Raw genomic sequence first — 27,759 nt, forward strand, 5'->3', positions numbered from 1 at the left:
CATAAGTGTCCATGAGCAAGAAACAATACCCTACTCTCCTGTACCGACTCAACCGACAAACAGCCTTTGCTGGACCACATAATATCATTATCTACCATAAGTAGTAGAAGAAGAATCAAGAATCAAGAGGGATTTAATTGTCACTCACTCCCACAGGTACAAGCAGCTAAATGCTGGTGGGACATGTTGCGCTATTGTTACACAATAGTGTGAACAAAAAAATAAGCCAAAGGCTTCGGTTCTAAACAGTGACCACTATACAGTATATGGGGAAGCAGAGCAGTGGAATGGGGCAGGGGCATAGAAGGGGAATGCATATATCCAATGTCCAATGGGGAAAGGGGGTCTTTCAGAGCCGTCCAGTGTTAAAAGCCATTAAAACTGTAAGATGCAGAGTCATTAAATGCCATAGGTTCCAGTGTCTAAAATCCAATCACAGCAGAATAAAGTGTCTTGTGCATCTACTTTCCTTTCCAATGGGGGTCCGGTTGGTTCCTTCCAACTTCTTCCAAGTCCGCCTCCACTGCCCTTGCTGGAGGTCTGTGCGTGTCTGCATCTGGGAGAATCTGCCTTACACTGCAACACTGGCTCTTAAATAGGGAGAGCCTTCCTAATTAGCTCATGCCCTGCTGTTCCACTCACTTATCCAATGGGAGTCCTCCGTGCTGAACTGCTGACACTGCTACCATAGACTGGCTTCAAAGCACTGCAACTCAAAATGAAATAATAAAGAAAAGCAAACATGCACACAAAATCAGAAGGAATAGGAATTGAAAAGCCAGCATTAATACAAATGAATAAGCAGTCAGCATGACACTATAACAACAATACAATGTAAAAAAAAACACTGGATTGATGATAATACTGGATGTAATAAAAAATAAATAAAAGATAGATAATATAACAAATAAAGTACAGGTAGAACGGCAGGCATGATAACTTTAGCAGCAGTGGAGAATGTGCAAGAAAGAATAAGGCATACATACTGTATGTAGATCAATTTCACTTGTCTACTGTATGTATGTACATTGTGCAAGCACGAGTTTGAGCAGAGCTCTGCTCGGGATCCTTACATATTCAGTGCCTGTTTGTTTGTTTGTTTGTTTTTACCTTGTCCTCATTCGGGGGTTCTGACAGCCACAGGGGAAAATAACTGCTCACATATTCAAACACATTCCCACTGCACACATACAGGCCAGCTTTCAAATGAGCTGTTTTGTCTGCAAATATTCTGTACAGTCATAGTCAGTTCCCACCACATACACATGTTCAGACAAACCTCAGCATCTTGGAACAATGATTTTGTATGCGCGGTATGAATTGTGTCCAGTATAATACACCTCTCTCTCTCGCTCTCATACACACACACACACACGCGCGCGCGCACGCACGCACGCACAAAAATCTAACTAGATCTACCCCCCACACACATAACTTTCTGTCCTGTCATATAATATAATAAATAGAATGCCGATTCCAACAGTGTCCCTGCAGGGGCCTGGGGTAAAAACTAATAGAGAATCCATCCCAGGCACTCAGGTGGTCTGAGGCAATCATCCTGATGTTTCTCTCCATCGGTGGGTGACTCTACATATTCAATCTGTCTCAGCCCTCTTTAGATGAATGCTAGAGCTCCACTGGAGCTGCACTGTCAGGAGAGCAGGTAGGGGGGGGGGACTGGGAGTCCATTCGGGCTTCTCCCATGCACATCTACTGTATGCCTTGTGCAGGTGTGTGTGTGTGTGTGTGTGTGTGTGTGTGTGTGTGTGTGTGTGTGTGTGTGTGTGTGTGTGTGTGTGTGTGTGTGTGTGTGTGTGCGTGCGTGCGTGCGTGCGTGCGTGCGTGCGTGCGTGAGTGTGAGTGTGAGTGTGTGTGTGTGTGTGTGTGTGTGTGTGTGTGTGTGTGTGCGTGCGTGTGTGTGTGTGTGTCTCTCTCAATGTGTTTGTCTATGGGATTGTACCACAGTACATGTGTGTGTGTGTGTATGTGTGTGTGTGTGTGTGTGTGTGTGTGTGTGTGTGTGTGTGTGTGTGTGTGTGTGTGTGTGTGTGTGTGTGTGTGTGTGTGTGTGTGTGTGTGTGTGTGTGTGTGTGTATGTGTGTGTGTGTGTGTCTCTCTCAATGTGTTTGTCTATGGGATTGTACCACAGTACATGTGTGTGTGTGTGTGTGTGTGTGTGTGTGTGTGTGTGTGTGTGTGTGTGTGTGTGTGTGTGTGTGTGTGTGTGTGTGTGTGTGTGTGTGTGTGTGTGTGTGTGTGTGGCTGTGGCTCAGAAAGACCTCTCCTGCTCATCTATATGGAACAGATGCATTACTTCTGTAATGCACGGTTGACTCTCCCCTGCCCCTGCGTAATCCCCCCCGCCACACACACACACAGACTCCTAGCAGTGCCATCTCCGCATCTTCCATACTGTAGGTTAATGCATTTCCTAGGTCTCTGAATTTAAGAAAAGAGACAAATATTGGGGGCACATCTGCACAACAGTACGCAAAATCATTTTTTTGGCTGAAAGGCAAAACACACACACACACACACACACACACACACACACACACACACACACACACACACACACACACACACACACACACACACACACACACACACACACACACACACACACACACACACACACACACAGCGAAGAGCTTTTCTTATTATACAGACAGTCTTGTCTGGGTGCTGAATCCCCAAACAGAGAGAGTTGAATACAAAAATGACTCCAACAATGAAATAGAGTAGAGCAGACACAAAAACACAAACATCCAAAGAGAAACCTTCGTAAGTATGTAAATTGATTTCCCTGAGGGAGCTGTTGTTCCACTGTCTGTCTTTTCCCTGTCCGACTACGAAGGTCCCGGTTCACTCATGTGTGCAGAACAGAGACAAAACATAACCACTGCAGAAGTTCTGTATTTCTGTTGTTGTCTTCTTGAACTTCTATATTTTGCTTCCGTGCCCATAAAAAATATATTATCATTATAGGTGAAAAAGTGTGTGTGTGTGTGTGTGTGTGTGTGTGTGTGTGTGTGTGTGTGTGTGTGTGTGTGTGTGTGTGTGTGTGTGTGTGTGTGTGTGTGTGTGTGTGTGTGTGTGTGTGTGCGTGCGTGCGTGCGTGCGTGCGTGCGTGCGTGCGTGCGTGCGTGCGTGCGTGCGTGCGTGCATGGGTGTGGTATTAGATCAGATTTATTATCCACAAGAGGAAAAAAATTTGCTTGGGTCAATACATACGTTCAAGACAATAAATACATACACCACACAGTTGAGACACCACAGCAACAGACAATAAAAACTATACATGAGGTGTGCAGGTAGTACGTTGGCTATTTTTCGGTGAAGACATTTGGTGTGTAGAGGGAAAAAGGAGGGGACCAAGTATAGACTCGTGGGGGACCCCGGTCAACAAAGCACATAGGGTTTAAGTGGTTAATGAGAGAATAGTTTGCAGCACAAATACAAGATAAATGCAATACATAATGGACGATAGGGGAATTTCTGCAATAGCTGCCACTGTTTACAGTGAAAATTAAGGTATATACAGAATAAATACATACCAGTACCTATAGTATGAGAACCTTGGTATACAGTTAGTGTATATTGAAAGCTGGGAAACAACCACAGATGTGTTTCTGTCTCTCATCCCTGTGGATGCACATAACACCCATGGGTTTCATCACTGTTACACAAACAACCCTTTGTTTCCCAGACCACTTCCTGTGTGTGTGTGTGTGTGTGTGTGTGTGTGTGTGTGTGTGTGTGTGTGTGTGTGTGTGTGTGTGTGTGTGTGTGTGTGTGTGTGTGTGTGTGTGTGTGTGTGTGTGTGTGTGTGTGTGTGTGTGTGTGTGTGTGTGTGTGTGTGTGTTTTGAAGACTACCTTATGTTCAGCACAAGAACATTCTTTATTCATGTATTTCTTCTTTTGGAGGGGATTGGGAGAAGGTTTCCCGTGATAGTTTTGTGCTTTAAAATAGCACCCCTATTTTTCATTCTCTTGTAATAATCTTCAAAGGATGAGAGAAACTTAATGAATGCCCGCGTTACCATGGCAACATGTGAGGCAATACAAGCAGCCCGGTTGCCGCAGGGATCGGGGAGTATATTGAGTTAAAAGCTCCCTAAATACACTGTCAACACACTGTGTGTGTGTGTGTGTGTGTGTGTGTGTGTGTGTGTGTGTGTGTGTGTGTGTGTGTGTGTGTGTGTGTGTGTGTGTGTGTGTGTGTGTGTGTGTGTGTGTGTGTGTGTGTGTGTGTGTGCGTGCGTGCGTGCGTGCGTGCGTGCGTGCGTGCGTGCGTGCACACACACACACACACACACACACACACACACACACACACACACACACACACACACGCACACACACGCGCTCACACACACACACACACACTCCTGAGACGAAATGGATAGGGATCATTTGCCAGCCAACTGACTGGCAGAAGGCGAGAAATGCGCAGAGAGACACAACTGTGCACACACATACACTTATGGATACAATGCGTCAATCATATGACACATTTCATGTAATTTATGAGCACCACACTGTATATGGCAGTATTTATTAAGCGGTTGTCACGGTTTTTCCATAGAGGACAAGGTGAATCTCTGCAGCATTGATATTGTCAGTGCCTGTCAAGAGATATAATATCTTTCTTTTTTTGTCCCTATACGATCGTTGTACTTCTAATCTTCAGAGATATCTGTTTGATTGCATACAGCATTAACTGTCTTAATATTCTTTGAGATAAACAGGCTGAAAAAAAGGAGTATTAAACATCAACCAGAACGAGCAGGTTACCAAAACATCTGTGTGGGGGGCTGCCAAGAGTGAGTGAGAAGATAGCAGCCAGGACAACGAGGCTGGCCGGTCAGTGCCACATACACTGCATACACTGGAAAAGTACTGGCGAGCTAGCCATATGTATGGAGGATCGAGATGACTGGAGACGCCGCTGGAGGGCTCATCCAAGGATGACCTATGAGGATTCAATAATAAAAAATTGGAAGCCCATTGCATATTCAAAGCTAAGCTCAGGATAGTCACATTTAATATCATTGGAACATTATTTCCCATTACCACAAGAATCTCAAGTAAAGCCGTTGTTTAATGGCCAAAAAGACCCAAATTAAGTATTTTGAATTTGTAATTTGCGGACCCCATTGAAAACGAGATAGGTCATCTCAAGGGGTTATTCTTATTCCCAATAAATAATTTCAGACAAGTTCATGAGATATTCCGAAATATTCAGATGGATTCACTATGGCACAGGTGTTTGTCTCCAAGAGGCCAAATAGGGAATCCATAAACACTTTATTTATGAGACAGATCAGTTAGAAAGCTGAGAAGGTGAAATGGTATGAAGAGAGGAAGTCACAGGAGAGATGGCTCTGCCAGCATTTTGATCCTGGGCCAGAAAGGGGCACAGATGCTTTTGAGATACAGGAGCCTTAGCTGCTACACTATCTCAGTGGCACCAGGTGGAGAACTTAAATTGAAAATCCATCCAGAAATAGAACTCATATACTGTAGCGCAGCCGGCCTGCATCTAAATGAGCTTGAATTATTTGTTGGACCACAGTGAAGTGCTCATACTGCTGTAAAATCTGGGTGGTAACTAACCAAATCGCCCAAATCATATATAAGCAATGATGAAACCGAGATCTAGTCTGAGCACACTTATAAGCAGGGATTTTAACCTCTAACTCTAACAGTGGAAGTGCCCAGCACTAATGGACATGGGAGATAATTCACAAATCTATATCATCAAAATTGGTAGGATTAGCATATTTTTTTTACTATTTCAACATAATACAATAGATAAGGGCAAAGAGAGGATATGACACAACAAGAGTCGAAGAGAGCATTGTACTGTATGAAGGTTTTGAGTCTGTGACGACTTGGTACTGACGCACAACACCTGGCTGCCATCCTCCCCACCCCTGACCTGCACTCTTATCCGCAGCGCTATCTTAAAACAGTGTAATACCACTATCCCAGCCCAGCTGCAGAGCTGATGTACAGTAGATGCAGTGTCTGAGTGTGCCTGTGAAGTGGCTGTTTTCCAGATCAGACAGCGGGAAACACTGAGCCCTGGGCTGCATGTAATTACAACACACACAAAAAAAACACAGAACAGCACAGAGCAGAACAGGCCTGGCTGCCAGCCTCACTGTAAACCAGGCTAATCCTCAGCCCTGACACGTGCCTTTATCTACGAGGAAGACCTAACCTTTCTGCACAACGTTAATTTATTTAATCTTAACAATCTATTGGCAACCGTGCGCAGTTGCCTGTGCTAAAGAGTACACGTACTGCTCGTGATTGTTTTTATTAATTAATAACTCATTTTCAAGGGGTAAACACAATTCAATTGTTTTTGGTGAGGAAGTTAACTTTAGTCTCCCTTTTGTCACTGCTGTTCTCAACTTTTCATTTCCTGTCTCCGTTTGACTCCCTCACACACACATACATTAAACATTGACAAGAACTCCGCAAGGTGCACAACATTCACTGGGATCAGACAGACACCCCCCCCACACACACACACAGACACACAAAGACAGGATTACCACACAACAACAACAACAATGCCATTGGGAGTCCCCAAAGTTTCATGGAGCACCGCGACTTGTGGAGAGCAGGTTATGTAATCAGAGAGGCAGGCAAAATAGGGCAGGAAGAACAGTAGTCCCCTGCCAGAGCTTACTGTACTGCGTAGACCTCCACCAGTGCCCAACTGTACAGTACAAGCATTGTCAGTGTTCCTGCTAACAAGAGCCTGGGGAGACTGAGTCCAAGTCACTGCCAGAGCTGCTGCGCTGCTACAAATACACTGTTTGTTTTTTCCTTTGTTGTTGTTATGTGATAATGTCTCACAGCCTTTACTATGCTTTAGCATATCTTATGCATGCCCTGATTACCACACCAATGTATCAGTCATCATTGGACAATTGATTGACTATCAGTGCATCCCCAAATAGACCAAAATAGGTTTGGAAACTGTTACAACAAACAAAAGTCAAGTGGATTCATTTGGGAGATGTGGGAAAATATACAGTATCTTCAGCATTGTTACATCACTTGGAAATCTTGGGTGTTTAGGCTTAAGGATGGCAATGTCAGTCCATCCTTCCAACACTATGATCCTGATGCACAAAACTGGCTACAGGAGCTATATCCTACATTACGAATAAAAGGAAGTCTCTCATCTTATCAATCATGGTATTCTTTCAACGGATATGAGTGTGTTCCATAGACTGTAAAAAGTAAGTGCTCTTACGTGAAGTGCCTGCAAGTAGCATCTGCTCTCTTCACAAATACGCGTGGACGCGCACGCACGCACACACACACACAGTCTTTCTCTATCTTCCTCTCTCTCAGGTGCGTTCTGTCCAGAAGCAAAATGCAATTACAACCATCCAAACCAATAACAGTAATGGTTTTGGGATTACTAGCGAGGGGGGCATGAGGGGGGGTATAATGGAGGATTGTGATTACAAAAAAACGTTTAAGATGCTTTGTCCATGGCGCTCGGGTGGCGCTGTGGCAAAGTGCCTGGTCACCACCACGGAGGTTGTGGGTTCAAATCCACCGTGGTGCATCCGGCTTTGTCGAGCGACGAGCGTCTATACGAACACAATTGGCCTGCGTTCGGGGGAAGCTGGGCAGGGATAATAGTCACTTCAACGGGTTGGGCACCTGTCTGCAGTGTCAGGAGTGTTGAGCGGGAGGAGTAGAACGAAGGCTCTACGTCCTCCTGGTGGAGGCTCCTCACTGACAACACAGAAATGTGTTTGGGGAGTAATCAATTGACTGAGTAAGGGTCTTCAGGTAGAACAGATAATGCTAAACAGACCCGGGATCCGAGGTAACAGAATCTGAACTGACCCGGACCTGAGTGACCATGATAAAACGCGGCCCAAACCCTTACGGACCCGTGAAGACCTCTATACTGCACTACCACCTTCCTCTAACGCCCAACCCAAAACACATAATTATATTCATCAACATGCCCAAACTAGTTTGAGACGTTTTTAGCAAACTAGCTAGCCTGGTAAACCCTCCCTCCGGAAATCTCATTTCTATTTGATTCCAGGAGTGAGTCTGGCCTGGCCTGGCCCATTCTGCAATATTGGCTGTGGGCTGGAGTTGGGCGGGAGTAATAACCCCTTCAGCCAATGATAATTTTTCCCCTTCAGCCAATCAGCAGTTCACCAGTCTAATGTGACGCAACGGGACTTTTGAAACGGCGATGCCCAAAATGGGTTGCCTTTTTCGGATACATGGGTGTCACTACCCGCCCCTACCGGTTCTCTAAATTTTTATTTTTAAATAGGCTTTGTCATGATTAATTGACCACATATATGAAGTTAAACAACTAAATTCTATCCAAACGATTTATTATAAGTAAATTCCGTGCCTCAAAATAGAAGTTAGAGAGCTTTTTGAAGTAAAAAAATAGCGGAGAATATAGCGCACAAGAAAAAGATGGCTGCCGTTCGTGTTTTGGGCTCACTCGAACTCGCCACCTGATTGGCCAACATAAGCTGTCAATCACAGAACAATGAGCGACGACGCTGATAGGCTCGGCCGTTTGGCATACAATTGGCATACACAGCCAATATTGCAGAAAGGCGGTTCATGCCAGACTCACTCCTGGAATCAAATAGAAATGAGATTTCCGGAGGGAGGGTTTACCAGGCTACAAACTAGCAAGAGTAGACTCTTCGAGCTAAGGATGGCAATGTTGGTCAGTCAGTCGGTTCAAACCACCTAGGTCACAACCTTTGTGTCTTGTTTAGTTATTAAACATAAGAAACTGAAATGCATTGAGGTATTAATAGCAAAATACTTGTATCACCATTGTCTGTTATTTCAGTAAGTGAGTAATAATGTTTATATTTGTGCCACAGTAGGGCCCCATTGTGGGATGGAGTGTAAGAGTGTATATTAGTGCTTGAGCTGCAAATGCACTTGCATGAGTGTGAGGCAGAGTTTTGAATGTGTGGGTGTGTTTGGCATTATTTTATTACCCATCACATTCCCTTGTTTATGTCTAAACTGAACAATACAGCTTACCCACACGAAAAAAGGTCCACCTAAAATTTCCCTTCAACTTTGACAAAGAATTTAATTGAGGATAAAATTAACAATGATTGAGGGTTATAGATATGGTCTGATTGGCTGAGCATGCACATAAATGCCTAAATAGACAGACAGACACACAATATTTTCTAATATGGAACTTAAGATCTGTTATCAACTGATAATACTTGCTTAAAGTGCAATTACAAATAGACGGTATAGTTCTTAAAATGAATTACACTTTATATTCTCACTGAATACAGCAAACTGTGAACATGTGGTAAGCAGTGAACCAGACCTGAGACGGTGCAATGTTGCACTCTGAAATAGCAGCAGCCACAGTAGCCGAGAGAAAGCAATTAGCAAATACAGCACACAGAACACACAAGCACACACACATACGCACACGCACACACGCACACACACACACACACGTACACACATACACACGCACGCACACACACACACACACATGCACACACACACACACGCACGCACGCAAAGCGTGCAGACACACATACATGCTCTGTCTTTCTCACGTTCACTCACAAACACACAGATCGCGAGGGAAGCCGTGTGGTGGTGAGATGGGGGATCTACTCTACTCAGAGTGTGATATTTAACACTTCAATGTGTTCCTGCTCGGAGGATTCCAGCTAGATATTCCCAAAAGCAAATCCAAGTCACTTCATGAAATGTGCATTTGTGGCTGTGAGAGAGAGAAGCGATGGACCTGTTGTTAACATCTTTAACATTTAGCGTCACAAAAACAAATGAAAAAAAAGAAGAAGAAAAAAAGAGTAAATGTGTGTGCCCGCAAGTTGTTCACAGATTTGAAATAGTCTGTTTTGGGCAAAGTAACTTTCCAGCCTGTTTTAAATTGCAAAACCATGAGTAACTTTCATAGACTAGAACTGTGTCATGTGCCACAACACCGTGCCATTTCTCACAGCTGAAGGCCATGCTGTACCTAGTCAAAAACCATTTGTATTCACCACTGCGCCCCCGAGAACATTACACATTCATGAAATGTCCGTTTGGTAGTCAAATGTATTCCTTCTCGTGATTCATCTGTGTATGTGTGTACGTGTGTGCCTGCTTTCAACGCAAACGTGCAACAATAAAAAGATGCCCCCCCTTTCAATAGCGCTCTCATCTTTCATCTGTTTCTGTCCATTCAACCTCTCTTCCTCTCTACCGCCGTACCGAAGGACCCGTTTGTCTTGGCTTGAGAACAAATTATTACAACCTCGGGCGCTCTCCTAAAAGTACGCTCCGAGACGGAGGACACCCTGGAGTGTGCGTGTGGCCGTGTCCTCTTTGAACTCTGTCTGCTCTACACGCTCCATCTCTCGCTCGTCCTTCAAATTAATCCTGTACTCCTCCCTTCTTTCGTCAATTTTGTTTCTGCCTGTTGCAATCTCTCTCCCCAGTTCATTTCTCCTCCTGTCCTCTCTGACCTTTAACCGCTGTGTGTGGAAAGAATGACGTTTCCAGAGCGTTCACACCCATACAACAGGTCTTGGGGAAAACAAGGGGTGGCTAAAGGACAGACGTGATTTGCACAAGCAAATTTAGCAAACCACAGCCCCATTGCTTGAGAACAAGGCAGGCCTTGAGATGCTGCAAAGTGAGCGAGTGCCCACGCTGAGCCTGCTGAGTCTGAGTTGCCAAGCCGTGGTGGACATAATAGGTTCCGTTTCCAAATTTCACAATACAATAGTACTTGACATTGACGTGTGGGTTATGCCAGCTAATGTTCGCGGGCTGGCTAGATAGCTACATAGCCTAATGTAAACAGACTGGCTGCAAGCGGGCAGATGTCACTTCCACCCAGCCAAAGGGAGGACAGCGTAGGCAATGATTACGATGGAGTGGCGTGGTTAGAAAATTGTGCCGATGCAATAAGGCATAGCAGAGATGGGTACAGAATAGGCCATGGACAATAGATAGACAGGTCTGTGACAGGAACACTCAGCATTGGAAAATTGAATCAGAAGAGTAGAAAAGGAAAAAGATACAGAGATACAGAACAGAAACTAGAAAAGATGCTCCTCAGAGCACAGGTCTCCACCAGGTCAGGTAGGTTATTGTGGGCCAGCAATGTTGATGGAATATGAAGAATCGGACAGATCCATCTTGATCACATGACTATAGAGATAATGTGTACCAATTTGCGTGATGTTTGGACATCGGTAGGAGTAATATCCAAAACTTTGTTTTGCAATAATCTGCCTCCTGGTGGCGCTATAATAGGGCAATGTCAAAAGGGTGACATTTGTTCCTCAACGTAGTGCGAATGGGCGTGCAAAGTTTCACCGCAATCGGACGCTGCGTTCATGATTTGAGTCATTTTGTTCAGAACGGACCACTCCTGGTGGCGCTATAAAAGGCAGATGCGAAAAATGCAGGGAAAAGGTTTTTCCTTGGCCTCTAAGGAGTGCGCATACAAAGTTTTACGCAGATCAGTGCAGTTATAGGTAGAAACGTGAATCGGCCTGTTGTAGCGCCACCATGAGGCTGATTTGAAATTTTTCTTGTGGCATTTCTTCCTCGGCCTGGTGGGAATGTGCGTGCAAAATTTCAATCGCACGCTGCGTTCATTATTTGAGGCATTTTGTTCAAAACGGAGCGCTCCTGCTAACTTTGGAAGCCAATCTTAGCCAATAAAAAATCTGAAAGACCTGTTTTGTTTAATGACTATAGAGATACTGTGTTCCAATTTGCGTGATGTTTGGACAAAGTCTGTAGGAGTAATATAAAACAAATGTTTATGCAAATATCGACCTCCTGGTGGCGCTATAACAGGCCGATCTGAAAAATGTCTGCTCTGGATGCCAGAGCAGAAATGCTGAGATGTGTGGCGGAGATTAGCTGGACACAGACAGACACTCGGAGACACACACTCGCGGACGGACGGACAGGGTGCAAAACATAGTCTCTGCCACGCCTTCGGCCTGGCGGAAATAATAAAGAAAAGGAAAGTGCAGGGGTTCCTGTGGCAACAGAGGGAGGAACAGCTAAACAGGACAAAGAACAGATGGGTGTTAAATGTGGTAGGTCCAAAACCTTTGCTTTTCAGGGAATGTAAAAAAAGAACCTGTGTTCCAATTGCTATTTAGTCACAAGCTCTTAATACTTTTCATTGGTTCAGTATTTATAAAACCCACAGACACACTTAAACATCACTTTCACTTTCAAAATGTAGCAAAAATAGCAGATAGTAGTGATGTAAAACATTGTAAGCTCGTAGATCGGTTAGACCGGTTGCTTGACACTGTCATACGGCGAAGAAGTATGGCATTAATTTGTGGAGAAAAGAAAGTTAAAAGTTGAAATATGCAGATTCAGGTTTCTGCCTGGTAAAGGCTGACAGAACAAGGGGTATGAGTTTAGCTGTGACCACTGATCAGGAGAGTGATACGAATGAATGTCTCTGTGTGTGGTGATGAATTCTCTATTAAGGAAGATGCTGGTTTTGACTTTGCAAATGTGTCATGTGTGAAGTGAATAGAATTGGAGAGTAAACCACATGAGTGCTATGTAACTATGCTTACTTTAAATAGATATCAAAGTGTATTATGTAGTAATCAAGCTAACAGGATAGTTAATGTGTATTAGAGCCTGTCTTTTGTAATTGTGGGTACATTTTAAGAGAGCTATCAAAAACAGGAAACCTATAATGAAAAAGTACCTAAAAAGGTTGTTAAACGAGTCATATAGGTTCAATGTTTGGGGAAAATGATCAACTGGTAATGAAAACTTCATGATTTTATTGGTGGAACTAGATTATGATGTGTAGTGAAATGTAATCTGTGTGATTTTACTGGTGGAAAAATTGTTGGACCGACCTAGAATGTTAGGGTGGAGAAATAGTATAAAATATAATGGAGAATAGAGAAATATGGGAATTGCTCATTTGGATGCATGAAGGCCTCAATCCCCCCCAGCTCTCTGGCTGCTTTTGAAGCCTCTAGCGAGGAGAATTGTTCCTCTTTGCTAAAAAGGAAACCGTCTCTTGAAACAGCTATAATAATTAACTAAAAGAGGAATTGAAGTAGGACTGAACAACTCCAAATTGTGGCAACTGATCATATAACTATACTAGAGGTTCTGGTTCCCTCACACCGCCGATCCGACTGTTATATGGGCATGCCCCCTTTTGTACACCCTTTTTGCAAATATCTGTATCTATCTGCTGACAGATACAGAAATTCGTGATTTTTCATTCTCTGAAACCGTCGGTCCGTCCGAAATGCCATTCAGCTCTGCACACCTTGGGGTTATATGAGACACAGTTTGAGACTGGACGGTCGGACGCTGTGGAGCCACCTTTCACTGATGTGATCCTAAACTGTTTACTACAGGTCACGGTAGGTGCATTTAGGGTGTAAGCATGCAGGGAAGGCATCAATATGTGGATGGCTAGAAGTGTGAGTCTGCTCGCATCAACTTTAAATAACCATAGTGTTTTCAGAGTGTAATACGCCTTGGGCATGTGCCCTCTCCTTCTCCTTGTACTCCTCCTCCATGCCCTGTTCTGTTCTCTCCTCCGCTCTGCTACCTCTAATTTTCCCTTTTTACATTTGCCATTTCCAGTCATGTCACCTCTCTGACTTACTCACCACTTGTTCCCCTTTCTACCGTCTCTCCTCTTCTCCTCCCCTGTCCCGCCTCTTTCTTTCTCTTTCATATTTCATCCGACTCTCCACCACTCTCATGACCCAATCTAAGGTTGCCTTGCCCTCTCCCCACTCCTTTCTGCCTCGCTGGCTTACCGGGGAGCAGACAGTGTTTCGGTCGTGATGACATAGGTCAGTGTGGTCAGCGATGTCTTACTCAGAGCTGATGACTAATGCAGTCACACGTAGCTGGACATTGGCACCAGGTGAAAACAACGGGGGGGGGGGGGTTTGGGTGGGTGGGGGGCCTGGGGCAAAGGAGAGAAAGTGAGACAGAGGGAGAAACGGAGACAAAGACTGAGGGGGAGAGGGAGAGAGAGAAAGAGCAATATGTTCAATCTAATGATCTCACAGACCTTCTTTAGGCCAACCACAGTTTACCAGGTAAGTTCCATGTGGTGGCAGCATGTACCGTACATGCCCCTTCAAACCTCTGTATATATAGTACAGAGAGGGACTGTGAGCAGGGCGGGAGATGGCATGGGTGGAGGAGAGAGAGAATGTGAGAGAGAAGGAAGACAATAAAGCTGGGGCAAGGACACGCAAGCCAATGCTTACTTGAATTCACCTCCATGCAAAGCCCATGGGTAATGAACCTTATAAGGGAGGTCCACACCCCTGCATCAGGGTGACCACATAATAGTCCCCTCCTCAGCCAATTCCTTCCCCCTTCCATCAGCCCATTCTACCCTCCCTTCTGTAAGGGTCATCAACTCAGCCCGTGAAACACCACTTTCTCTGATTAAGTGTGCAATTATGTTACCGTTCTCCTTGCATCCCTTCTCCTACTAAATCAAAACATTTGATGTGCCATACACTCTATAATTGATGGGGTCCAGGCAGCAAGTGCGAAAATCTTGTTTGATCATTCAAGTTCCTGTGCCAATGTTGTCTATGTCAATCAGCCAAAATCTCCAGTTGGATGTTAGGAGCAGCACAGCCACTAGGGCATGGGTCTTCTTCAACAGGGGGTCCGGGACCCCTAGAGGTCCTCAGAGTTACAATAGGGGGGCCTGTGTGATAGGATTATTATAATATATTTGTTTTTAAACATGAATCACTTGAACTGTAGCATCCCTATTCTGCGACACATTGTCAGCTTGTAGATCAGCTATTTTCGGCGAAGAGGTTTGATGTAGAGGGAAAAAAGAGCAGACTAAGTACAGAGCCAAAGGTCACGTCAGGTCAAGTAAGTGGTTAACATTAACATGAATCCAATAGAAAAGATACTGTGTAAACGAATAAACAAACAAAAAAACATATATTTACACAACACTGATGATAGTGCCGTCGGGCAGACACCAGCTGATAACTAGGAAAATTAACCTTTGAATTAGAAGCTCCGAGTCAGAGTTATCTTGAAGAGTAAAAGACGCAATGCCAGACATGATGAGAGAGATACGAAGTTCAAATCAATTTGGTTTATTCATGAGAATTCTGAAGAGCTGCGAGAAAAGCAACAGTTTACATACAGGAGTATTAAGTCACTCCCCTCAAGGGAGAGAGAGAGAGCGAGAGCTTGGTACATAATTATAGAGAAAGAGCCCTGTGATCTGACCTTATCTGTTCGTAACAGGCACCTGGGCAGCACAGGGTTGCAATAATATTAATTATCTCATCTTCTAGTAAGTTGAAAAATACAGTTTCAGTTTAAGGTCATACTGACGTTATGGTTACACTATGGAAAACTCAAATAAGTCAATGAACTATCTTTAATGACAAGACAATTGTTTAATAACACTTTAAACATACAAATGATTAAAATAGAAGCACATAAATCAGTGCTATTGAACACCCTTTACGTCTGTGTGTGGGTTTTACAAATATTAACCAAGTATTAAAAAACACTTCTGACTAAACCTCCTAACTCCATTGGATCCTCAAACTGTCGTTCAAACCACCTAACTCCAACTTGTGGTGATAGCTGTTTTGTCCATCATTGATTAGAATGACGAAGTCAGACAGATGGGGGAAAAAAACCCACATAGTCAAAAACCTCCTAACTCCACTTGTTGCTGTATTTGGGTAAAGTGATGATAATATAAGGACACATTCAAATATCTGACAATGTATAAAGTCACCAAACCAACTTTTATGATGCAGTATTGTGTTTTTTTCATTTCCTGAAAAGTTCATATTTTGGACTTGGTTTCACAGAGGAAACTTTTGTAGATGTTTGTGAATGCCTGTGGAAGATGTCACTTGCAGTGCCAACGTTGATTATGCAGTAAGATATATATTGGCAGTAAATTCCCTCTATAGAACTGTAGAGTTCTTAGCTGCGTGTCAATCTTGTGCATTGAAATATAGCCAATCTAACAGATCGGCTGTTTTAGGCATGTGATACAATGCCAACCAAGTATAAATCAGGCTTTGCAGTCCGATGGAGTTAATTTAGTGCCAAATTATAGTCTAACTGCCTCATCAGCGATGTGACTGCAAGTGGCGTCTGACTCACCTCGTGCTTCGTGTTCCTTGCATCGGTTTGACTACTGTGGCTCTTTTGAAGGTGTTCCCTTCAAGCTGCTGGCCTGATCAAGATAAACGCTGGAGGCTAGAGAGGGGCCTGTGATAGCTCTGAACGGCAGGCTAGAGCACCATTTAGGGTAAAATTGCTCTGCAAGGGCTGCAGGAGGCCGAGAGGAAAAGAGCCACAGAGGTAAACGAGCAAACAAGAAAAGGCGAAAGGTCCATGAGATTGAAGGCAATCGAAGTTTCCTGCAGTATGAAGGTTGATTTTCTGAAATGGATGGACAGAAAAGAAAGAAGACATTGGCTGCCAGCTACAAAGTCTGTTTACCTGTAAATTTATTTTTTATTTATTCCTTATTTCATTCCTCTGTATCATTTCTCCTCATTGAGACAAGTAGAAAGCTGAGAGGGACACATATTTGAAAGACTAGTGTCAAGGTGATTTGAAATATGTAATGTTATCCATTTAAGAGAACCAACAGCTGAGGATGTTTATTGACCCACAAACGTTGACTCACTTTTTTCTGTCTTCGCCATCTTGTGTGTGTGTTAAGTTTCCAGCTGTGAGTTGGTTCCTGCTCTCGTGTCATGTGTTAATGAAGAAGGTGTTAAATCCACCCCATTCGGATGCTATCAATGCATTGAATGGGACATTATCACCTTTTATCAGACCATTGAATGGGCGAAGTAGGCGGCATACTGACCTACCCGCGATTTATCAGACCATTCATTGGGTGTTATCAAGACATACTGACCTACCGACGGAGATGACTTAAAAAGTCCAGTTTCGGTTTTGGTTTTGGTTTCGGACCATGACGGAGGCGCGCAGTCACAGGCGAACTGCGGAACCACGTGAGGGACCACCGAGCGAGCTAAAGCGAGCGAGTTGCCGTCCCGAACGTTGTGACGTTCGCCTGAGCCTACTCAGCGCCGTTGGAGTTATGTACCGATATTGTAAAATCATGTTGTGGGGACTGCTCCGCCTCCGAGTAGGTCAGTAGCTCCTGATTACGCCCAATGAATGGTCTGATAAATCGCGGGTAGGTCAGTATATCGCCTACTCGCCCATTCAATGGTCTGATAAGATAAGAGTTGAACAAAGGGTTCATGAAAGTATCCATTGAAGTAGATCAATACCTTTGCTGTTTGGGCTAAAGAACTCCACCCTGAGGGCGTGTGTTTGTGGGTAGGCCTTCTTAAAGGAGAATTCCGGACAAATTAAGTGTTATCTTTGATGTCTCGTTACTCACCTACCGACGTAAAAAGTGGCGTTCTTTTTTTCCATAGATTCCCCTGTCGTCATTTTTTAAACCCCCTCCGTTGTCATAATGGGAGCGCGTGGGTTAGGGAAATTCGTCTATTATAACCGATGCAAAGTAATTTTTTTCTCTACTACAATTCATTGTAGAGTCTCATGATAGTCAAACATGCGCTGAAACTTCCTGCGAGGCTACCGTTAATGGCGAACGATTTAACACTGGATGCTTGTTTCTTTCCAGAACCTGGCAACTCGTGTTAAAAAATTACGACAGGGGAATCTATGGAAAAAAAGAACGCCACTTTTTACGTCGGTAGGTGAGTAACGAGACATCAAAGATAACACTTAATTTGTCCGGAATTCTCCTTTAAGTCAGGGTCAGACATGACCTCAGTTGAGTCAGCCCGTATGTCGCATTAAGACGTATACATTGGCTCCATTGTATTCGAATACCTTAAAATCTCTCATACTTTGAAATCTGAATTGTCTTTGCCTCATTGTGTATTTATGTTTTGAGCACCCACTACAGATTCCTCATTAACACTAGCAGCAGCCATAGGTGAGCTTAACCACTCTTAACTTATAATAATACCATTTATGGGTTCCTGTCTATAGCATACTGTATGTCCTTCTAATCGCATCCTGAGTTAAACCTCAGACTTTCCAACTGCACTTTTAACTGCAGAAATGATGACTATAAAAATGGGACTCCAAGCTTGGCACTCAGCATCAAGGGTTCCCTGTAACACACTAGCGCAGCATGTCCAGGGGAGTACTTGTACATCATGTCCAGGGGTGTACTTGTACATCATGGCTGGGGGATGTGCTTGTACTTCAAGACGCCTCACGCTACAGAAACAGGAGATAGGCCTATAGGGCCACATGGCTCAGGAACCGTTGATTCCCAAGGCTACTTACTTACTTACTACCTCTACATACCTGCAATCTTATCTAGAAATAAACAAGCCGTGCCACATGTACTATCTTTTATGCAGAGCTCTGTCCTTATCTGGTCAACAACATGGTAAAAAAAAAAGAAATCAGCATATCTGTAATCTAATTATGTTGTTACGCTACGTAGCCCAAACGTTAAAACTTTATAAATAGCTTAGGGATAAACACGTGGCTGATTTCCCATGTTCCCAGAACTGTTAGCGTATTAATTAACATAATCCATTACAACTTAACTTGGGTACTGCACTGCAGATAAGATAAATCAGTGTCTACACAAGTTTTATGTGATCCCGGGCTCCATATGTAACCCCGCTGTAAAAAACATTGTGTTTATGTACTGTACTTCTGTGTTTATTTACCTTTTTTTTAATTTAGACTATCAGAATTAAATTAACCCAGGATTTTACAGTGCAGGATTTTTTTACATTATTTTTTTTACCAGTTGACAGCACAGCACAGACGGTTTTAGTATTGGCAGAGAAATGGGGTCAGAAAAAAAACAACCTGTGAAACAATCAATTTGGAGAGGAGTGTTTAAGATTCAGGGGCGAGCAGAGCAGAGGGAAATGGAGGCTGAGAGAGAGATGCAACAAAAAGGGCAGTGGAGAGAGTGTCCTCTGAAGAGATGTCTTCTCTCTCTCTCCTTGCCTCTGTGCTGGTGAATAGGTAATGAGCGCAGCCAGCCGATGACAGGCCAGGTAAACACTGTGTTCCTGTCGGCTCGGCAAACACACCTGGTCCCACTGAGGAGAGAGAGCAAGAGGGATAGTAGGATTGTGACGGGGTGGGGGTGGGCTAGAAGTAAACAGAGTTGGAGGAAGAGAAAGTAGGGGGGGTGGAAAGAGAGTGCTGGGGGGGGGGTAGAAAAGGAATAGAAAGAGATGCCTAGATTGAGACAGCATTGTGCTGAGAACAGGGAGGATTTTCATCTGCAGGGAATATGGTGAACACTCATTTCAATGTATGCCTATGCGCACAGGCCTTCACTATTCTATCACCATTGCACACACACACACACACACACACACACACACACACACACACACACACACACACACACACACACACACACACACACACACACACACACACACACACACACACACACACACACACACACACACACACACACACACACACACACACACACACACACACACACACTTCTTAAGTTTTGCCTTTTCTTTTACTTAAATAAATTGTTTTTAAATCCATTCATCACTTTTATTTGATCAGTTTGAGGAGTCTGTAACATACGTCGCTACTGCTGCCCATCGCTTTTGGACACACTCATGCAGACTCGTGGTGATGTAGCGTGACCTAACCCTAACCATCTCCTTGATGCTCAGCAGACACAAAGTTAAAAATGTGGCAATTACTCATGGGGCGCACGGCCTCACAATGAGTGCAAGACAGGGAAAGAATTGGACCTTCTAATCTTCGAGATGATGAGGGACATCTTAAAGGACACATAGTTGAGAGGAGATGTGGTGGACAGATAGAGGAGGGAGATCTTCCCGACGGAGACAGAGGACATGAGGTGGGTGTAGGAGAAGGGTTGGCAAGGTGCTTACGTGAGGAGAAAATTCATTCATTCTTAATTGTTAATGTCAGTTTTTATTCATGAGGTAATTTGCATTCTCTGGTATTCAATGACATGTCAGTGAATACATTTGAATGTAAATATACCATGTAAGGAAGTATTCGTACATCCACTTCATTCGGATGCAGGTGCGTTGGACAGAATCCCGCACGCTGCTCTGGCTCAGCAGCCTCTGTTTTTTTAAGACACTCTCGATGAAGGTCCAGTGGGACCGAAGAGGCTGCTGAGCAAGAGCAGTGTGTTTTTTTTTGTTCATGAAAATATTTCTTTCATGTTTGCTTCAATGTAAATATACCACCACCAAGTCATTTCTAACCCATCCATCTATGAGATTTGGGTAATACTTTATGACCTCTTGGGACTTATTGCTTTATTCTCTCCTTGGGAGATGATTTGTCGTGGTCCTAAGAGACACTGGGCCCTATTGCTGTTTGGCCACTCAAAGTATAGCCAAACAGCGTTGGCCACGCCTCCAGGTCTTAAGTTAAGTCATAAGACCTGGAACTTAAGACACGCAAAATAGGGCCCACTAAGTGTTGCCACCTTGGGCACAGTGTTTTGGAGTTTTCCCTGTTAGGCTATAGTGGCAGTTCCCCTTGGGCTGCATCAGGTTTTTCCTTTTTACCCCCGTCGGTGGCAACATGGTTAGTGTCAATCATCTTCAGACTAGGACTATTGTCTTGGGTGTACATCGTGGGCATTTGTGGGGTTGCCTGCTTGCAGGTTGCCTTTTCAAACACAATGGTCTACAGAGCTTAAAATTGCCACAAGCTGCATGAAGATTAGGAGTGAGTTGTTAATTATTTGGCTAGGCAGTTAGTAGGAAACCTCCTTGGGGCTAGTTTAGCCTCATTTGTGTTTTGGTAATGTTTACACTGCGTTTTCTGTTGGGCCTATTGTCTACTTAATTTTGTATGCGCCTGACACTGTGATTTACTCAGATCCTTTTTAGTAACACAGCTGTTGTAGTTATAGACTCTTATTCAGATTTTGTTGATACACCATCATGGGGGTTGTTAGGACAAATACACATTATGGGGTTGATGTTGGTGATCGCAGCCATGAGCCTGATATTAAGGCTGTTTTGGAAACTGGTTTAGTGATTAAAACCATTTCAGTTGGGGATCTGTCCTCATGTCCAAATCTACATATTTGGATAATGTCAAATTGGGATCTCAGGGCATATTTTGTTTTGGTCTGCTTTAATGGCTCACTGCAGGCAGCCTGATTACTGTATGGAAACTGACAACTATGATCATTTCAAACCTTTCATCGCAGGGGTTTGTGCCTATGTGCAGCAGCAAGGTGAAGGTGCCAATTAAAACTTTCTATGAAGCCCATGGCTATAATACAGAAACAAGACCAGGAGACCTGGTTCTGCCAGACCCAGAATAAGTACTTTATAAGATCAGAGCACTACGTCACGGCTAAGCCGGACTTCACATGACGTGTCAGCCTGTGTCTATGCCCATGTATGGACGAAAGAGGGACAAAAGATGGGCAGACATTTATCCCCATATATGGACGAAATAGGGACAAAGCCTCATGTTGGCCGACCCTCTGGGTCTGGCAACAAAGATATACTTATAATGCATCATAATGAGCTTATAACACTATACAATTACAGTTGTAAGCACCTATAATCACTCATAATGCTCTAGTTAATATAACTTTATAATGCATTATAATTTTATAATGCATTATAATGCCTGTTATAATTATACTCTAGTGTGACTAGTCACTATAAGTGGTCATTGGGTGCTTTAAGTAAAGAGGAAAAATGTGCATGACATTTACACCAGAGAATCATACACAGGAACAGGGCTGGAAGAAGTATTCTGATTCTTTAGTCAAGTAAAAGTAGCAATACTACAATGTAGAAATACTAAAAGCCCTGTATTTTACTGGGGTAAAAAAAATAAAAGGTATGAAAATATACTTACAGTACAAAACATAGGTAGGCATAATAAACCATTATGTAGTTAACGTATGTTATGTATTAATAATCTAAATCTTCAAAGTAACTAAAGCTGTCAATAATTGTAAAAAGCTCCGCCGGGAGCACTATTTGGATGAGAGGTATGTGAATGCATGTGTTGCCTATAAATTGTGACTTGGTTCAAAGTTGGTGCAGTTTGTCATGGGGGTGCAACCCAAAATGCCTGTTGAGGGGTGGCTTTAATCCTGGGTTACAATAATCCTGTTTAATCTGAAGTTTTCCTGATGATGTGCCAACCTCTCCTGTGGCTACTGCCACGCCGCTCCTCTCAGTGGAGCTGGACAAGAGCACAGTCAGGTTTCTCTGTCTGCTCTCCCTTCGCTTGTCTCCCACAGTGAGTTGGTGGAGGAACAACGTGCTGACCCGTCTGCTTTCTCGGATGAAGCTTTGACGGTTGAAAAAAATAAGAGTCATTATTACCTTGCTATTGCTGCGTTCTCACAGGCAGCTACAAAGCTACAGGCTACCATTCATTACCAAGGGAAGCCAGTGACATGAAGATAGAAAGCAACGCTACAAACGTTGGCCGTTTGTAGCTGCTACAAAATGTAGAAACTACAATCCAAGTTGAACTGGCTTCAACTGCAGCTAAAAGCATAAACACCACAGGTGTTGTTTATTGGAATGCTTGGTACCAAGCGTGTATTTGGCCTGCTTCAGCCCCAGTTGACTGTATGTGTCTATAGGCTAACATAGCGAGAGCACCCATCCGCATTGTGAATGGGCATGTCACCAATTTTCTGGTCAATAGACAATGACCATTTAGTTCAATTGTGTCATTCTGTTTGCCATCGAGCCAGTACAGGCCACCCACCACCGAATAAAATACGGAGGACTGTGCTTTTCCTAAATAGTAGGGTAAAGGGTACAGTTAAAAATTGGTTAAAAACACCATTGGGCTCGGTTGGGAAAAGCAGCAAAGAATTAACAACTCCATAATAAAACAGGTGCACTTAGAGACACAGATGCTTGTAAGTATAAGAATAGAATGCAGAATTTGCAATTTTTCATCCATTCATTCATCCATGCATGTGCTGTGTACAACGCAAGCATCGATGCGTGAACTTATCCCTACAAAACACATATGCATGCTTTAATACATGCATGCGCCAATGTTCTTACATACATACAGTGCATGTACACACCTCTGTACCTAAGCATGCATGATTGCACAAATGCATAGGGGGTACGCTCTTGCGCGCACGCACGCACGCACACGCACACACACACACACAAATAACAAACAGAGCCAATGGTACTGTATGTACTGTACATGTTGTACTGCTTTATTGTTCAGACCCGGTCCACTGTGACACTGACACATACTGCATAAGGCTGGATTGCTGAGCTAAGGCAAAGGACACAAAAAAGCACATGAGAAACAGACATGGCATGGCGGGAAGTGAACACTTTGGCTGCGTCTCGATAGAATAAAGTCATGCCCTTTCCCCACGCTCTTCCCCTGTCCCTGGTGTCCAGGCTGTCTAGGAATAGTCTGCACTGAAGTGAGAACCACTGCTTATTGATGTCCTGATGGCAGGGAAGGAAGTGTAAGCAAACATTGCATTCAAAACAGCTGGAAATGATCGGAAACCAAAAGCTGCGGGTGTCTATATGTCTTCATTCCAAAACGCTACATATTCAGATAGGGGAAATAAATGTTCTTGATATGTCAGTTCCTATATAAAAACAAATAAATTGTTGTATCCTCCATCTCAATTCCTGTTTTCCCTCAAAATGCTGGGGAATGATAGGTTGTCACAACCAGAACATACTGTATTTTCTAGGCCTCTTGAAAACGTCACTGTTTTCTTCTCTCTCTCGCTCAAATCATTGTGGACACGGGTGCCAATGGCCTAGACTAGTGGTTAATGCGCATACCGCATATAGGTTCTGCAGCCGCGGGTTCGATTCCTGTGCCCGTCGACCTTTGCTGTGTGTCACTCCCTGTTTCCTGTCATTCTCTACTATACTATCCAAATAAAGTCAGAAAAGCCCCCCCACAAAATCTTTAAAATAAATAAAAAATTCATCATTGTGAACACTTCCCAGTTTTGAGTCAGTTGCTTTGATGGGTCCTTAGACTCGGTTTTGAGCAGGACCTGCTCTACCAACATCAATCAGAGATGGTTCTTTTTTTCGTTTTAGTCGTTCCTGAATTTCCCCACTCACGCATAGTCACTGAGAACCCCTACAGTTGGTCATGTGGGAGGGTGTAGACAACACCAGCTGTTTCTTTTCTTTGACAGTGAGGAATTTCCCTCTAAGGGCGTAACGCATGTGAAGGAACGCCCGGGCCAAGCCGGAAGCTCAGCTGAGGATTCAAACGCCTACACTCCTTGGTGGTGGGCAGGAACTTTACTCCTGTGCCCTGCAAGCGCCCGAGACAGCTCATTTGAGTGCTGTTGGAAAAAATGATTTGTGTCTTACTGCTAGCATTGTAAGTATCTATGTATCAATGTTACAATATTTAAAATAATAATCTTCCGCTGATTTTGGTAGAGCAGGTTAAAAATGTTGTCACATTGTGCATAAAGACATCTATTGTATGCAATACATACAGGTAAGTAACTGACCACACACTTTACTTACCAACTATAAGAGTATACGTCTACGGAATGGAAATGCTTGTTACTGTACATAGTGATTGACAGCATTGATTGACACATGTATAAATATAAAATTATGCCACGTCCCCGCTGTTGCACTGCATATAGAAAGAAAGGCTATACCTATAAACATCCCCAAGTACTGTCGTGTTGTACCACAGTACTGGATCTATTACAGAGAACGCAACACTCCAGTCTAGCTAGACTATACAGGCTATACTCCTTTATAAAGGTCTCAATGGGTAAATCCTCTACAGCAGGCTTGCTAGATATGCATTTCCCTATACCCAAAAGAAAATTGGAGATGCAGCATTCTTCAATTATGCTCTCAAATTATGGAACACTTCTCCTTAAGAGATTAGAGCGGCAGGCTCACTTGACATCTTTAAACGCGTAAAAACACATGTTTTTAACCTAGCCTTTCTATAGCACCACTTCTCACCATTTTAAGGCAATTTATCTTCCATTTAACTTGATTATTATGTGCTTTACTTAAGAATTTTAGCAGCGTTCTCTTTTTGATGCAAAGCACTTGCACTTTCTTGTTTGCTTTATGTTTTGTATGAAAGGTGCTATACAAATAAAGTGTATTATTATTATTAGAATAATAGTAACTGAATAAGTGAACACTTTGTTATATTACATGTCTTATATAAAAATGCAACAGCAGGGGAAATTTGAAATTGAAATCTCAACTGTTCCTGTTTCATATGTTTTGATTCAGCGTTTATACTGTAATGTGATGATGTCTTCCTGTGTCTCATTTTGTTGCTTTATTGGTCAGATCGGGTGGCAGTGGCTCAGAAGGTAGAACAGGTTCCATCCCTGGCTACTCCTGGTCGTGTGTTGAAGTGTCCTGTTGAAGACACTGAACCCCTAACTGCTCTAAAAGGTGCTAAAGAAATGCAGACAATTTTGCATTTAACTCATTGCCTAAATAACCCCTGATAGAATCACACTATCACTATTAATCACTATTGATTTTGTGCTGGTTTTTCTACTTCTGTCGTGGTATAGCAAATTTCCGTGCAATGGTAAATGGAAGAGACAAACTTTTCACCAATGATTGGAAGTTGTGTGCATTACTTGCACAACAATGACCCCAATCAGCCTAATGGTGCATTAATGACAGTTTGTCCAAACCTCACCAAAAAAAGGTGGATATGTTTAATTGAGCTGTATAAACACGTCCCCAAAAAGCTTTTCGTAATTGAGCAGTAGGGGGTGACGGCACTGCCACAAAAGGTTGTGGCCCAGCACAGATTTGGCCATAAATTAACGAGTGTTTCGGAGACTGTCAAAGGTCTGGACCCCTTTCACCTTCTAACAGTCTGTGCTGTCTTGAACCTCTGTATCTCAAGTTTGCGGCTATATTTCATTTAATTCTCAAGTTTATATCCAGGGAGGGTTGACTGTGCATGATTGCACTTCCTAAACAATGCCCTGCCTTACATTAAAACGATAACACACACATTGACACCTGGGAGCTTCCCAGTATGACTTCTACTGTTTGCTACTGGCCAGGACAAGTAGAGCAACTGGAGGTTGAATACGCTGCTACAAGGGTTCTGTTGACCGTCACTGTGTAGAGGAATGGGAGAGCGTTTCCCTTTATCATCTATTTCCTTCCCAGTTCTCATTCCATCTGGAGATTTGGGCCAAAGATGATCTGGTCACAAGCACCGCAATCTACCGCCATCACATCGGAATTGGCTGTAAATACTGTGTGCACTGTGCAGTGTTAACCATTTTTACCTGTGTGTTTATGAATAATTACAAAGTTGAATATAGTAATAACAACAGCAGACTGAGGCCTGTAATTACAACCCACACGTCTAATTTGTTCTCTTTGCCTCGTAGAGACAATAAACGATGTTTACCGCCTTGTGAGCAAACCTTCAAATAAAGTTTTCAAAAAACACTCTAATCACGAGTGCTTCTCGTCTCCAATTACTCTTGGGTAATACATACATATGCATGAGCTTGTGTTTCTCACGAACTTGACATTCAACAACCCCCCCCCCCCCCCCACTCTAGCAAGCAGCTTCTCTTCAAGTGTTTAGCCATTGTTAAGACGTTCATTTGTACCATAACACCACAATAGGCCCTGCTAAAACAGATTATTTCGAGAATCCTTAGGAGCACTGGATGTATCCTTGAGTCTAACCTTTGAGGGAGATCCTTGTGTGACAGTAGAGTATGTTTTCTGCAGATTATCGGTGATAATATGATGAAAGAAGACAAGTGGAATGTCCGCCTGCTGTCCATTGGTAGTCCGCGGTGACAGAGAAATTGGTCTGTGGTGTCAAATTCTTGATGGCACTGTAATGCATTTGCCAAAAAAATACGATTAAAAAAATGTTCTTTTTTCAAGAGTAACCTATTTGTTTGGTTCTCCTTCGTTAACACCCCCCCACCTGCACCCCCCCCCCTCCCCCCCAAAAAACTGTAGGCACTGTGACCATAGTACAGTTTCACTCTAAAAATGAGCAGAATAGGAAATAGACCCCTTGCTGAGTTCAAACTCTTTGTCCAGTCTAGTCCATGTGCAGAGTGAGTCCTCCTTTGACTCCCTATGAGGTAATAGGTACTGGATGATAGGGTCCCAACTATAGGCAACCAAGGAGAACCATTTAAGCCTTCCCACAGCCCGGTAAAATACCTCCAGACACTGAGGACGTAGCATCTTCCCCTGGATTGTTTCTGTGAGTTTCTGTGAGTCTGTCAGAAGGCCCCCTGATATCCAGACTCACCGTCAGCTCATTCTGACCTCCGTCGTGTGTCAAGTCCACAGGCTGTACACATACTGTAGGGACGTCCTCATTGTCAACTTCAACCTATCAGAGATGAGGTCAAAGGGTGAAAGAGTTTCTAGAGGTCACCGCTCTGGGGTTCCGGCCGAGCCTCCTGGTTGCGACTGCGGCCCAGTCTGGGGAACCGTGACGAGGCTTTGGAACGTGCTGTCTTGGCCCCTCCTTCACTGGCCTGGGGGGTGTCTCTGGAATAATAATATAACAAAAACATAGGCAATCACACAGTCGGAGGGTATTTCCGTGCGTTAATTCAATCACTTACAGTCTCTCTCTCAAGGTACCTG

The 27,759-nt window shown here is 43.5% G+C and overlaps 1 protein-coding gene across 1 annotated transcript in view; it reads right to left on the minus strand.

Annotated features, from left to right (window-relative positions):
- Positions 1 to 23,318: 23,318 nt before the first annotated feature.
- The window catches only part of snx29 (sorting nexin 29), a 159,892-nt gene continuing 155,451 nt past the window's right edge, over positions 23,319 to 27,759 (minus strand). Inside the window, 1 exon segment of the mRNA XM_080456032.1 lies at positions 23,319 to 27,660. Coding sequence (XP_080312158.1) covers positions 27,534 to 27,660 — 127 coding nt within the window. The 3' untranslated portion in view covers positions 23,319 to 27,533.

This window comes from Gymnoscopelus braueri (assembly GCF_963280865.1).
Source record: "Gymnoscopelus braueri genome assembly, chromosome: 17".
NCBI lineage: Eukaryota > Metazoa > Chordata > Actinopteri > Myctophiformes > Myctophidae > Gymnoscopelus > Gymnoscopelus braueri.